A 13,170-nucleotide genomic window follows, 5' to 3' on the forward strand; every position below is an offset into this window, starting at 1 on the left:
CAGACTGAAGCTGCCTCTCCTTGAGCTCTTTGCCAAGGAGGAATTGCTTGGCAGTAATCAAAGCATCCAGAGGAGAGATGACCCCTGCAATTTATCTCACACCAGATCTCAACAATAGCTTGGCCTGGCAATTGTCATTGGCTTATTATTTTGTCTTCAATGAGACCTAGTGGCTACACATGAGAAGCAGAGTTTGGGTTGTTATCTGATAGTCTCTGAAGTGCTCTGCTCAGTGAAGCTGGACCTGGAGCTTTACCACATCAGGGGATCATGTTGTATCAGTGGAATGACTGAACCAAGACTAAAGGGCCACATGAACGTGCCATGGTACAGTGCTAAGCCATTACACACAGTAATGTGGGGATAGAAGTGTAGCTGGAGCAGTAGCCATTTCTGCTTAAGAGAAGAAAAATAGAGGAAGAGTTCTTCCTCTAAACCCATACTTACTTCCCACAAGGGGGCCTCCTCCCCCGTCCCCATTTCTAACATCTAAGAAAAGGGAAGCTAATATTGGTGTCTCTGGCATTAAGTCTGGAGGAAGCAGCACTCACATTGGTAACAGATTCCACTTCTTTCCTTGAGAGGAAGGCAAGCCATACAGAAGAGAAACAAGTATGACTCTTACGTCAGTCCCTCACTCCCAACGGCAAGCAAGGCATTTGCTCTGTCCTCCTCAGCTACTCCATAGTCTGGTAAGTCCGGGGTGGGGGAAAGGGGAAGCTGTTTGGAAGATGGCTAAGCTTGGTAGCTGAAGAGCTTTTGGCTCAACTGGAGCACCTCCTGGCTAGGAGATGGTGGTGCCAACAGGACCAGCACCAGCAAGTATCTGTCACCTATGCTTTAGTGATTTCCCATCCCAATGGGTCCGCATCTTTCCCAGGCAGCCACTCCAGCAGTCCACTCTCCCACCACAGACCTTGAAGTCTTCACCAGATAGAAGACAACTATAACTCTAAGAGGGGAATTAGGCATAAGAGGTGTGGCAGAACACAACTACCCCCCCACACGCACACACACACCTCAGGCCCAAAGCATGGCAGAGCACAACTACCCCCTCCATCTCAGGCCCAAAGTGTGGTGAAGCACAACTATCCCCCCATGCACAAACACCTTATCTCAGGCCCCAGCTGACCTCAAATAACTGACTGCAGCCACAGCTGACCAGGAGGAACTAGGTGATACTGGTTGCAACTGGTGAGGCCAGAAACAGGCATGAGAAAAAAAAAGGTACAACTCCACACCAAATATTGTATGACCATGAGTCAAACTCCGTGCCCATAAATAGCGCTGCAGCCTAGAGCCCCTTGAGCTCTCCTGCACAGCAGCAGGCTGCATGGCGGTGAATCTCCCCTTAAGTTGGGACTCCTCTCAAGGTTACTCTCCTGGAGTTAAGAGAGCCTCCAACAAGAAACTGTTGGAGTGGTAAGAAACAGACTCGGGCACTAACAAATGTGCAGTAAGATTTGCTTGCTATGACTACACTGTATGGCCATCTTCAATAAATCTGTTAACTAATAACCAATAACCTTCTCCCCCCCCCTTCACCCCCACAACAAGAGGCCAAATGACAAAGGCTGTCAGGATCCTGAAAGCTCCCCACAGCTTTTCCAAGTGTTGGGAAGCACCAGGAGGACACATGCCTGCCACCAGGCCTAAAAATGAGAAGGCATTATAGCTCAGCCTCTCCCAGGCTAGTACCAAAGCTCACAGCTGTACTCCTTATTGTTCCACTGCTGGTTGACCACTTCTTGCATTCCTGAGTGCAGTATCCCAGCATCAAGATATGTTACCCAAAACACTTAAGGCCTGAATACTTGGATAGCCAGCAGCTGATGAACTAGTTTTGTGCATCCCCATTGCTGAAGGCAGGCTCTGAAAACTTCTGGGACAGGCACAAGCACTGCTACTGTTTTCTGTGACAACTCTTGCTCTGCTACCCAAGACCCAGGATGAGCATGCTCAGAGTCTCCATAGCAGAACTGCAGGCTTGCTCCTACGGCACAAGTCCAGCCTCTACTTTGCCCAGAACCAAAGAATAGGAAGATGACTACCTACTCCCTTACCTCCAGACCTATGGAAATTGCAACTTGGAAGCATCTTGGGAACTTGAAGACCATTGCTTAGTTTCAGAAGCCTCTATTTTCAGAACTCTGTCCACATACTGCATTTTCCAGTTCCTTAAGTGATACTGCCTTGTTCTGCACCAGAGCTTTTGCAGGTAGAAGAGTACAGTTCACATCTGTTGATCAATACCTGTTCTTGCAGCCTCTCTCCAAAAGAGAATAGAAGGTAAGCTTTCCTGCATGCAGTAGTTGTATTTGAAACAGTTATAACCTAGTACAAGCAGCTTCTAGGAAGACACTTCTAGAAATTGAACACTAGCTGAAGGCTTTAGACCAACAGCAGTCATTGTGCTGAGCATAGACACTGTCTGGGCACATTGGTGAAGGACATATCATGAACTCCTTGCTAGAGAGGAGGAAGCATTGGATGCTTCAGCTGTTTTACTTCTGGCCCAAGTATCAGCCCCTACTGCTGAATGGATCTACAGCCATTTAGGAAGTGTGGCCCTGCTACCTCACCTCCCTCAAGAGTTCTTAAGACTTCTTACTTAATTCATCAATACCCAATAGTCACCACAGATGTGACATCTCACCCTCAGCTGGAATGGTGTGTGTGTAAAGTTATCCCAGAAAAGACTCCCCCCAGAGCTGAGCCAGGCAGACTGTGTTCAGAGCCTTACTCCCTTTACATGAGGGTGGCAGAGGTTTCATGGGTCCCTGCTCCTACTGCCTGTGCTTCCTTCTCCTCCCTTGGAGAGAAGAGTCCCACCAGCCAAGAGAGAGGCATGTTGTTCTTCAGGTAGTCCAGCAGCTCCTCCATGTACTCCTGGATCACAGCCAGCTTCCCCTGGCTCTGGGTCAAGATGCTGCTGGACAAGTCCTGGAAGGAGCTTGCTGCTGAGAAAGCAGCATGAAACTCCTCTAGGTTACCAAGAGATTGTTTCACCTTATTCTGAAGGCTTGAAGGCAGGCCTTGGATTGCAGATACTATTTTACAGCAGGTGATCTGCAGCTGATGTGTGATACTGTGTGCCATGAGCAGGGCCAGAGACTCCATCTCCTAGAAGGAGGCAGAAAGGAGAAGGTCAGAGGAGCAAGTTACTTTAAGAAATCAAGCAGGGAAAGGGTGAATCAGATCCTTCTGCTTCCCTCCCCATGGGCATACCTCTGGCTTTGCAGAGCTTGCATCTCCACTCTCCCTAGGACACTTCTTACTCCAGTCCAGCCACATCTGGCATAGTTTCTCTTGCCCTTCCTGAAGCTTTTGGTTAAATCCTTGCTTAAACACTTCAGTCTGGGGGAGGGGGGGAGGAATCAGAGTGTCTCAAGACAGAAACCTGCTGGTCATCAACACAGCTGTCACTGTCATAGTGAGGTTGAGACCAAGTCATACATTTGGCCCTGTCCTGCTCTCCAACAGGGAGGCAGAGCTCTACCTACCAGTTCAATGATGCAGTGAAGCTGTGCAAGGGCCTCCTGCATGCCCTGCCAGGCCCGCTTCATTTTATCAGTTGAGTGCAGGTAGGCAAACTGGCGGAGTTCATCAGAGAGAGACCCGAACCGCACAAAGTACCTCTGCTTCTCCTGCTGCTGCTCCATAGATATTATGTCTGTGCCCTCCCCAGATGCTGCCAGTTTGGCTGAGGAGAAAGACAATGCCTGTAAGTGTCTGACCAGAGATGCTTAATAAGAAAACTAAACAAGCATCAGGAGAGCTTGGACTATGAGCCAGGTAGCCTCCAACATGGCACTTCCTATTAGTTCTTAAACCCATTTCAAAGATGAGAAAACAAGGTTGGTATCCCCATTTTGATGATCCTCATTAAATATGCAGGCACATATGCCACTTCCTGACCTAGTTCCTCATTTCCAATAGGCAGACTGAGGTCATCTGTTTCCTCCAGCACAGCTCCTGCTCTGCTCGCAGCCGTCTGGCACACTCTGGAATCTGTAACCGTTGCCACACTGCTGGTCACTGCAGATCTGGCAGCCTCCATGCCACTCTGAAGAGCCTCCTTGGTTGCATCTATCACCTCTGTCACTTTGCTGCTCACAGCATCCTTTGCATCAGCCACTCTGGATGACATTAGCTCTTTTGTGTCAGAGAGAACCTACGGAAATAGGCTAGTGTCAGATAAGAACTGCAGTGCTCTGTGACCCAGTCCCTGCTGCACCAAGAGGAGTCTTCAGACAGTATCTCCCGCTTGCTTTCTTACTCCTAAGAGAGCTCACTCTATGCACTCAGAGATTTGTTTCCTCAAGAGAACTTGAAGTATTTCTATCCTTGTAAAGGCCAGCTCTGCCCTCCTCTTCCAGCCAAGGAGGGCATAGCCTTTGGTTCTTACCTGGTCCATTGACTTTTGAAGGAGAGGGAGCTTCTCCCCTACTTTATCCAAGCCCTTGGAGGCATATTCATTTGCCACAGCAACTGCAGAAAAGAGGAGGTGTCAAGACTTGGGTTTTCTACTATTTCATCTTGCAAGTCCTGCCTCCCCGATTATGCTGCCTTGCAGGGACTGTGGGTAAAGACTCCCACTCAGGCAGATGTGTTTTGATGTAAACTGGATTTGCTGAGCACCTTGTCTTGGTTTCCACTGCTGCTTGGTCTTGAGCTAAGTCTGTTCACTTTGAGAATAACCAGTCCCCACTTGCACTAGCAAGAACATAGCCACATACTTTGGAGTCCCACCTGCAGCTTGTTTAGCTCTTGACCAGACAGTTGCTTAGCTCTCACTTCTGCCCTAGCCTCCATGTCCCAGGGATCTAGAATCACACAGTAAACAGGAGGGGGCCCACTCTGGTCTTAGAGTTAAACCAGGCCTGTCACATCAGCCTGTCAGACCCTTGCCATCAGGATCAGCCCCTCTCCCTCCATGAGGTTTAAAAACTTCTCACATGCTGAGGGTCTAGTTCTGGTTCTTGGTTTTTTTTTGTTTGTTTGTTTGCTTTTCCCCCCCCTCCCATTTGTGGGGGTCGGGGGGGGGGGGAAGGCAGCTCCACAGGAAACAGGACCATTAGTAATGATAGCCCTCCAAGTGGGGCTTTTCTTCCAGCCCCCATGGGCTTCTAAGAATCAAACTACAAGCAGCTGTCACCTAATACTTTGGGCCTGGCAAGACCAGTTTTAGGGTAGTCAACACCTGAGTCAAATCCAGTCCTTCAGGAAGAGACACTTCTTCACAGTACTCTGATTAGGACTCAGCCTTTTTTGCTTTACTTGTAAGTCTGGAGCTATCCCTTTAGTAAGTCAATGAGAGAGGTGCCTTTCCACACCCAAGGGCTCCTTTCAGGGTTGGAAGGAACCAAAGAGTTAGGAGTCCCTCTGGGAAGGGGATTTGGCCCTCACAAGCAGGTGTAAGCCTCCCCACCACATTACCTTGAGGCTCTAGCGTAGTCAGAACTGGTTGCACACAGGTAGCTGTGGCTTCAGTCACACTCTTCGCTCCTTGCTCTGCTGCCTCACCCACAGATCTGATGTAGGGGTGGCTCTCCTTGGTGGAGACATAAGCTGTAGAAACCACATCACAGGCAGAGCTGACCAAGGTCAGGTTAGCCACCAGATTTATTGCAGCCTACGAGGGCAAAAAAAGTAAAACAAGCCATGAGGCTTCCAAGCCTGACAGAGCTTTCTATGCAGCCCTGCACCAAAGCTTCACCTTTCTGCCTGTTCAAGTAACCTGGTCTGGTTGAAGGAGAGCAAACCACAGCTCATATTCACTTCAAAACCTGCAACTCACTAAAGAAACAAGCTGTGGAACGCTATTGATATTTATGGTTGGTCCATAACAGAAAGGTTTTCTTCCAATACAGAGTCATCCAAGGGACAGAGAAGAGTGTAGACAGTCTCAGTACTGCTAGAACCTTGCCCAGCTCCAGTTCATTTGACGTAGTTATTAAACAATTCCAGGAAAAGCTTTATCAGAACAGGATCGCATTGATGTTAAGCTGGAAGACTCCACACTAGTCAGCAAGACACACGCTGCAGTCCACAGAGGCAAGTGCATGAGGTTTTGGGGCCCCCAAGACATGGGAGCCATTCCACGAAAGCATTGCCCAGGCTCTCGACTAGAGATGTAGAGAAGCATCACTCCTAGGCAAGAGCCAGGCTATTTTGCTTAATCTAGCAGGTTACTTACAGGGTCTTCAGGCCTGCTCTTTTGGCTGTGCCACCACTCATTCCCAGAGAAGCTGCAGGGCACAGGCTGAGCAGAAGAGACTCCTCCCTTTGGGCAGGCTTAGTTTCCCCCTAGCCACAGTAGCAGCCACTTCCTCACACCTGCACCCAGAAGCTGCTGCTCCAGTTACAGCTCACACAGAGTACCTACCTGCTGTTCCAAGTGTCTCCCTCCCTGCTGATGTGGGGGACATGCTGGCAGGATGTAGAAGGTCTAAGATCTATTTACACGTTCACTTTCAAATGCATTTGATTTCTGATTTGCCTTTAGTTGCAACAATGAAGGAATGTATTTACCTGGGACAGGACAAATTGGAAGACAAGTTGCCAAACCTGCAAGAACCAGATGACAAGGTAACAGTTTCTGGTGGATGGGAGGCCAGGCGAACTTGCTTGTCTAGCTGGACCTGGCCAGTCTCCTTGTTCTGGGCTGAGAGAAGAGCAAGGCTCTCTTCTCTTCTCCCACCAGGTATCTTGTGAGTCACTCATAACTGACTTCAGTATTGAATCTCTTTGAACCCTTACCCAGCAAATGGTGTGCCTTGGTCCTGAACTTCTATGCAATAAAATTTAGACTTAAATCTGGTCTGTAGAAACAAACAAAACAAAACAAAAGAAGGGTGGTGGGTGGCTATGACCTCCAGAGAAAAGCCTTGTTATAGACCAGTTGAATCTACATACATACAACTTCTACTGGAGAGGAAAGAACCAATATTGACTGAAGGAGTACCTTGACTAAAAATGCTAATCCTTCAGTCTAACACAGAACTAGAAATTCTCGCCAACTAGGAACATCCCCCCCCCCCCCTTCTTGGTGTCCATGACATGTTCTTCTGGAATGCTCTCCCTCACAGAGGAGATGAGACCCGGGTACCTGCCAGTTCCCTTGGGCTGGCTCAGATGTCCGTTCCCCCTGCTTCCTACCCCAAGGCTCTTCTAACAGCCTAAACCAGCTCCTCCTTTCACTCCCAACTTCCTTTGGTTATTTTTGCCTGAATGGCTCTTTTGACTGTCTGATCAAGCCTGGTGCGTTTAGTCAATAGACTTAAATGCAAATTCTGAAGTTAGATGGCAAACATACTGTAATCTGTACTCAGTAGCTGCAGTGCAGACACTCCTGGCGCTGGACTTTCCTGCTGAAATGATTAAAAGACAAAGGAAACAAACAAATAGTTACTCTCCAAAAACAAATGAGTGTTACTTGAGCACTCTGTATTGAGAGTTTCAATCCTGCAGCTCTGTCCCAACTGGGAAAAGTTTGAAGCTGCAAAGCCAGAACCCTCTGGAGCTGTCACAGCTGTTCTGACTTGCCCTTCTGTCCCCTTCTCTCCTAGCTGGTGGGTTGGTACTCTGCTACATGCATGTTCTAGGGTCCATCTTCTGGGAAGATGTTAGAGCACAGCTGGAAACTCTTTGTATCCTTGCTGCTGGACTACTGTCCCTTGACAAATTTGAATACTCTAACCTGAGGTGAAGTTTCTTAACATTTGTTGTCCCACGTTCTTCTCACTGAAGCTCTCAATGACAATTTTAACAAACTGTCAGATTATTTTTGTGGAAGGTCCCATGCAAGTCTCATTACAGTTTCCACATCCCACAAACTGGGTGAACTGCACCCCAAGCAGAGCTTACTCACACTTGTAGTCTGACTTATTCCCCACCTGGGCTGGTCAAATAGCTCTGATGTTGAAATAGTCTCATCAACCTCACGGTTGTACCAAATGCTGTTCTACAGAAGTGGGTACATTCAGTCTTCTGATCTCTCTCTAGGTTCTCTCTGGCATCAAAGAGCTGGTGTCACCCAGCATCACTGGTGCCGAAGATGCTGCGATCAGAGTGGCGGTGTTGGAGGCAGCCAGGGAAGTTGTTCAGAGAGTCCTGGAGTCTGCTAGGTCCGTGGTGACCAGCCAGGGCATGGCAGTGGATTGCGAAGCAGGCAAGATCACTGACAGAAGTGTGGAAGCTGTGCCAGGAAAATCGGATCACCATTTCCCCATCACAGATGAGGAACTAGGTCAGAAAACACTTGCGTGAGGCAGATCTGCAAAGAAGATCTTTCTAGGCTTCTCTGCAATGTAGAGAGGTAGCGCGAGTGTGTGTGGTTGGGGTACTCGGCCTCCCAGTTCCTGCTATATTTGGGGGATACAGACACTTTTAAAAGCCATGGTCACTCTGACTCTAACCTGCAAGGCTTCCTGACTGCTGACCATCTGTCGTATGCACTCTAGGACAATTAACAATTAACTTCTCATCGCTGTTTTTTCCAGCTGACCTTGTGGTCTCTGTGGAGGGGACTGAAGGGGCAGCTGTCCAGCAGCAGTCAGACCATCAGGGTTATTTCATACATCTGAGTTCCTTGCCCACTCATCTGCATCAAAAAGCCTACCAGTGCTTCTTAGCCAAAGTGAGGAAGATCAAGATGGTCACACAGGAGACTTTCTCAAAGTTGCAGGAGGTCATTGAGCTGGTAGGAACACTGTTCTGTCTCCAAGCGTCCTGTCTTGAAGCTGCTTGCTGTACAGCAGTCTTCCCCTTTACTCCCTGTGAAGACCAGGAGGATCTCTGTGCCAGCTCACAAGCTGGCTGGGGTAGTCACAAGGCAAGTCTTGCTGCTATAGTAATTCACCCTTGTCTTCGCTTTCCTGTCCTACTCCAGATTGATTGTGTCAAGCAGGGTATTGATCAGAAGCTTCAAAATGGGCAGGAGAAGCTGCACCAGATGTGGCTGACCTGGAACAAGAAGCAGCCAAAAGAGAGTGAGGATGCAACTTCCTTGGAGCTGAAGGTAGTGGTCTGCTGGAGATGCTGGCTCACTGAAGCTGTTTTGGGGTGGGAGTGGGTGCACTGGGAGCTGCTTCTAAAGCTTCCTTTCCTCCCCTGTAGTGGCTGGAGGTCCAGATTCTGGCCATGTCTCATGGCATCACCCAGCAGCTGCAGCACACTCTGCAGACTCTACTGGCCAACAGCCAAGGCTTCCCATCCAGCATCCAGGACAAGATGCAGCAGGTACAGCAGGAATTACAGGAGACCCACAACTCCTTGCAGGCTGCTGCTTCTTTCCAAGACCTGTCCAGGAACATCCTGACCCAGAAACACCATTTAATGAACACAGGCCAGGAGTGCATGAATGAACTGCTGGAGTATGTGGAACATAATAGACCTCTTGCCTGGCTGGTGGGACCTTTCACACCATCTTCTAGAGCCTCTGTAGGATCACAAAAAGGGACAAAAGAGAAGGAAGGTGAGGGGAATAAGTCCTCTAATACTTACTCTTGTGGGAACCAACTTCTCTAGCTAGTACTGATATAAAAGTTTCCCCTGAACTGTGACTCCCGCTGTTGATAGTAAATCATCCCTCCCCTGCAGTGCTTAAAACTGATCAATGACTTCTAATCCAGGAGTACTCAGGATTCAAGAACAGTTTTGTAACAACAGGCATTCTTGCATGTAAAAAATAAGCAAGCCTGGTGATCCCAAGCCACCTCTAAATAAATTAAGATCAAGCGTGTATGATGCAGAAAGCTTTCTGAAATAAAGTCATGTGTCATCACTTGAGGCACTCCTCTGCTTGGCTACCCACCACAGCTTTGCTCACCCACGTGTTGGGACATAACCTTCATTTCTCACTGTGTCCCGCAGGAACATGCAGTGCATGGTGAGGAGCAGTAATCACTAGGTGCTGCAACTTGTGTTCCACGAGAGCCCCTGGTCCAGTCATGGTCTGTCTATCTACATTGCAATATTGCAGTCTATCTTCCCTGCCCAACAAGGTTAGCCTAGTTCAAAAGGTCTTTCCAGATGAATCCCAATGCTGCTTTTTCCTTATATTGTCAGCGTTTCATTCCTAGGAACATTCTGTAAGACCTATCTGCAGTCTACCTGAAATGGTTCACCTAGATCTAGACGCCTGACTGTGCGTGGGTAGTGTGTATGTAAAACCCTGTGGGTTTCCCAGACAAAAAAACATGAATGTTTTTGCTTCTACTGCCTATGGTGAGTGTGAGCTGTCACACAGTAAAAAGCAAACAGCTAGATTTCTTCTTAAATTCCTTTAGTTGCCATCAGAGAAAAGCAGAACTGTTTACAAAGAGATGAGTGTATCATCCTGGCTCAGCACCTGTACTCCTGCAGAAAACCTTTCAAAACCATACTGATTTCCAAGAAACTGCTACTATTCCCTCTTGCACCCACTCTTTATCGCTTATTTTTCATGGCTCTTTTTGAAAGTAAAATGTTTTGCTAAGTCCCCTTAGCAGAAAAAAACTCATACAGAGGTAGAAAACAGCAAACAATTTTGTGTTGTGGGTATGCTGCTGTTAGTACCAAAGAGCATGTCCCAGTGGTTTGTATCACAGAGGAACAGAAACTCTCCAGATGGAAATTGCTGTTCAGATCCTTTGTAGTATTGGCTTAGCCTTGCTTAGCCTTTCTGTCTTAGAAAGATGTATTGAGTGTGATAGCTGTCAGCCTGCTGCGGAGTTTAGCATACTGCTGGACAGTCAGGTTTCAACAACTGTGTAGTTATGGTGACAATTACCACTGTTGCCTTGGCTGAAGCTGCCGAGCATCTGTATTTATAAGGAAAATAAAGATGAACGGTCAAAAATAAAGGGAGACTCTTGAAAAAAGAAACAGGAGAGTTTCCTTTGTCTGGGTTTTTCTCCTCCAATAAAGATCAGCATACCCCTTCCCCTGGAATCTGTTAAATCAAATTATTTTGGTTTAATGGGTAACCTTTTTTCCCCATCTCTTTTAGCAGCAGAGGAGGAGAGGGAAAGTAAAGCAGGACAGGAAGAGGTAGCCAGAATTGGCATTGGCTATACCTTGTGCTTGTAGGCTGATCACCTAATATAAGGTGATGCAGAGAGATTAGGGAAGCTGAGAGTGGTGAACTGAAGTGGAGAATCCATTGCTGCTAGACCACTGACAGTCAATGAGAAAACCTGTGCCAGCATCTCAGGGCTGGAGTCGCTGCTATAGAGACTGTATCCAACTCAGTGGCAGGTTGCTAAAACAGCCAAAGGACCCAAGGGGTAGACTGACTCTGAAGGACCAGACAACATCAAGCTGACTGCTCTGAAAAGGAGTTTGGCTTTTTTTTTTTTTTTTTTTGGACAGCATGGGTGGTATTGACTGAATGCAGTAATTGGCTGAGCAATGTTTGGTCTTCAGAACTGAACCTAACCCATCAGTATGTACTAGGAACTGTTCCAGTCTGGGGTGGGGGAGGACAGAGATCCAGAAGCAGAGATTTGCTTCTCATCTCCCTTTATCTCAGATGTGCTGAGTGTGTTGCAAGTGCTCGTAAATCCCTATAACAACAATCTGGAAGAGACTAGTGGAAGGACAGAGAGCTGAGCCTTGCTTGGGCAAGCTGCCTGGCCACAAGCTTTGACTGTGCTGCTACCATTTCAATTTATTTAACATAGGAAGGATGATTTAACCCACCTCATCCACACTGGACAAGGAAGAAAAATACACTTCATTAAAACAGCTAAGTTAGAAATCAGCATTTCTGCAATACAGCTGGATCAGTCTACCCCTATTTTTAACAGCTGGCCAAACTCTCTGCACCAGCTGGGCTCATTCCTGTAAATGGTTCTGCTCCCCAAACTGAAGGCTGTTGTGGATAAGGAGGTCTCTGTGAGGCACTGCAAAAATGCCCCTTTCCCAGGGCTGTTCTTGCACAAGGTGAGCCTAACGTGCCACCCCTCAGGTGTGCTGCCAGAGGTAGTCTGAATATTGGCTCTGAAAGTGTGGCAAAACCTCTTATTGGAAGGAAGATGTGTAAGGAGCCACCTGAGGGCTGGGCCGAGCTCAGATGGGAAAGCTGGCACCTCTGAGAAGGAGATGGTGTGATGCTCTGATGAGCTGAGTGTCCCCGCATGGGGAGGAAGAAGGCAAGGAATGCAGGGAGGTTGTTTGTAGGATGTCAGCAACACCACAGGTGAGTTCTCAGCCATGTCTGTCACCAGCTGAAATATTCTTGCTAGGGTGTGTGTGTGTGAAGGAATGGGGGGGGGTTTCTCCCTGTTCAGTGCTGAGACCACATGTTGTTGAGAAGAGCTAGTGTCCAAGGCAGGGGATGGAGATAATACTGATGCTCTGTTGTGAAGGACACAAACTGAGTGAAAGTTTCATGTCACAAGTCATGGAAGGTAACTGATTCAACAGGGCCTGACAGTCTGCTCCTGAGCAGTTGGTGCTGGAGAAATCAGTGAATCAACTAGCTCAGTTAATCTAAGAGGGTTAGAGTCAACGATTTATTTTGTCTTCTTATTGCATAGTAAGCATCTGCACCAGTTGCAAATGAATCCCTGTTTCTGTGCTCATTGTCACATTGACATCTGAAGACCACAGAGCTACTGTGGAAGAGAACTGCTCCAACCAAGTCAAAGGAGAGCCTATGGATGCTGTATCCATGACGACAGCTCCTTCCACTTTCAAACATTCGACACCAATTAAAGGGAGTCTTCCCAGTGTTAATAATGGGACTAGAGATGCCAGATCATTGAGCTGGATGTGGGAACTGTGGGATACTGTCCTTAGTTCTGTCAGCTGCCTGTGGGGAGACTTTTTCTGCGTCTCTTCAGCTCTTTGTCCCCATCTTTAAAATGGAGATCATGATTTTGACCTTCTTCTGCAAAATGCTTTGTGATCTGCTAATGAAAAGTGCCATATAAAATATAGGGATTAGTGATTATAAACTCCACACTTACCATTCAAAAGGCAGCTCATGCTCAAGACAAGCCACAGTCCCTGTAACTAGAGAAATACACTTCCTCTGTGTAGATCTGGTGAGCACCAGTTTTCAAGTCCTTGACTTCACTTCACCAGGAGTAAGAGGCACATTCAGCCTCTGATGCAGTGATGTGCATATGCAGACGTTTGACTCTGAGCATGTAAGCAGAGCCACCAGGAGGACAGGCTGGG

The 13,170-nt window shown here is 47.6% G+C and overlaps 2 protein-coding genes across 2 annotated transcripts; one reads left to right on the plus strand and one right to left on the minus strand.

Annotated features, from left to right (window-relative positions):
- Positions 1–2,748: 2,748 nt before the first annotated feature.
- LOC136993575 (perilipin-3-like) lies at positions 2,749–5,944 on the minus strand. Its single transcript, XM_067307316.1, has 7 exons — positions 5,930–5,944; positions 5,440–5,635; positions 4,409–4,491; positions 3,919–4,174; positions 3,504–3,703; positions 3,229–3,357; positions 2,749–3,123 (listed from the first exon to the last, which is right to left on the minus strand). The coding sequence occupies exons 1-7, from the start codon at positions 5,942–5,944 to the stop codon at positions 2,749–2,751; spliced, it is 1,254 nt and encodes a 417-aa protein (XP_067163417.1).
- A 1,118-nt stretch (positions 5,945–7,062) lies between these two features.
- On the plus strand, positions 7,063–11,073 carry LOC136993576 (perilipin-3-like). Its single transcript, XM_067307317.1, has 6 exons — positions 7,063–7,107; positions 8,008–8,251; positions 8,505–8,704; positions 8,894–9,022; positions 9,121–9,478; positions 10,994–11,073. Exons 1-6 carry the CDS (start codon positions 7,063–7,065, stop codon positions 11,071–11,073), a joined length of 1,056 nt encoding a protein of 351 aa, XP_067163418.1.
- The last annotated feature ends 2,097 nt before the right edge of the window (positions 11,074–13,170 follow it).

The sequence above is a fragment of the Apteryx mantelli genome, chromosome 17, assembly GCF_036417845.1.
Source record: "Apteryx mantelli isolate bAptMan1 chromosome 17, bAptMan1.hap1, whole genome shotgun sequence".
Lineage (NCBI taxonomy): Eukaryota > Metazoa > Chordata > Aves > Apterygiformes > Apterygidae > Apteryx > Apteryx mantelli.

Excerpts from the sequence above, each read along its gene's own strand:
- LOC136993575 (XM_067307316.1), bottom strand. Across the intron at positions 4,492-5,439 it reads GACTACGCTAGAGCCTCAAG|TTGCTGTGGCAAATGAATAT; the intron begins GTAATGTGGTGG and ends TCTTTTCTGCAG. Across the intron at positions 4,175-4,408 it reads TTCAAAAGTCAATGGACCAG|GTTCTCTCTGACACAAAAGA; the intron begins GTAAGAACCAAA and ends CTATTTCCGTAG.
- LOC136993576 (XM_067307317.1), top strand. The coding sequence starts at position 7,063 with ATGTTCTTCTGGAATGCTCTCCCTCACAGAGGAGATGAGACCCGG. Across the intron at positions 7,108-8,007 it reads ACAGAGGAGATGAGACCCGG|GTTCTCTCTGGCATCAAAGA; the intron begins GTACCTGCCAGT and ends ATCTCTCTCTAG. Across the intron at positions 8,705-8,893 it reads TGCAGGAGGTCATTGAGCTG|ATTGATTGTGTCAAGCAGGG; the intron begins GTAGGAACACTG and ends GTCCTACTCCAG.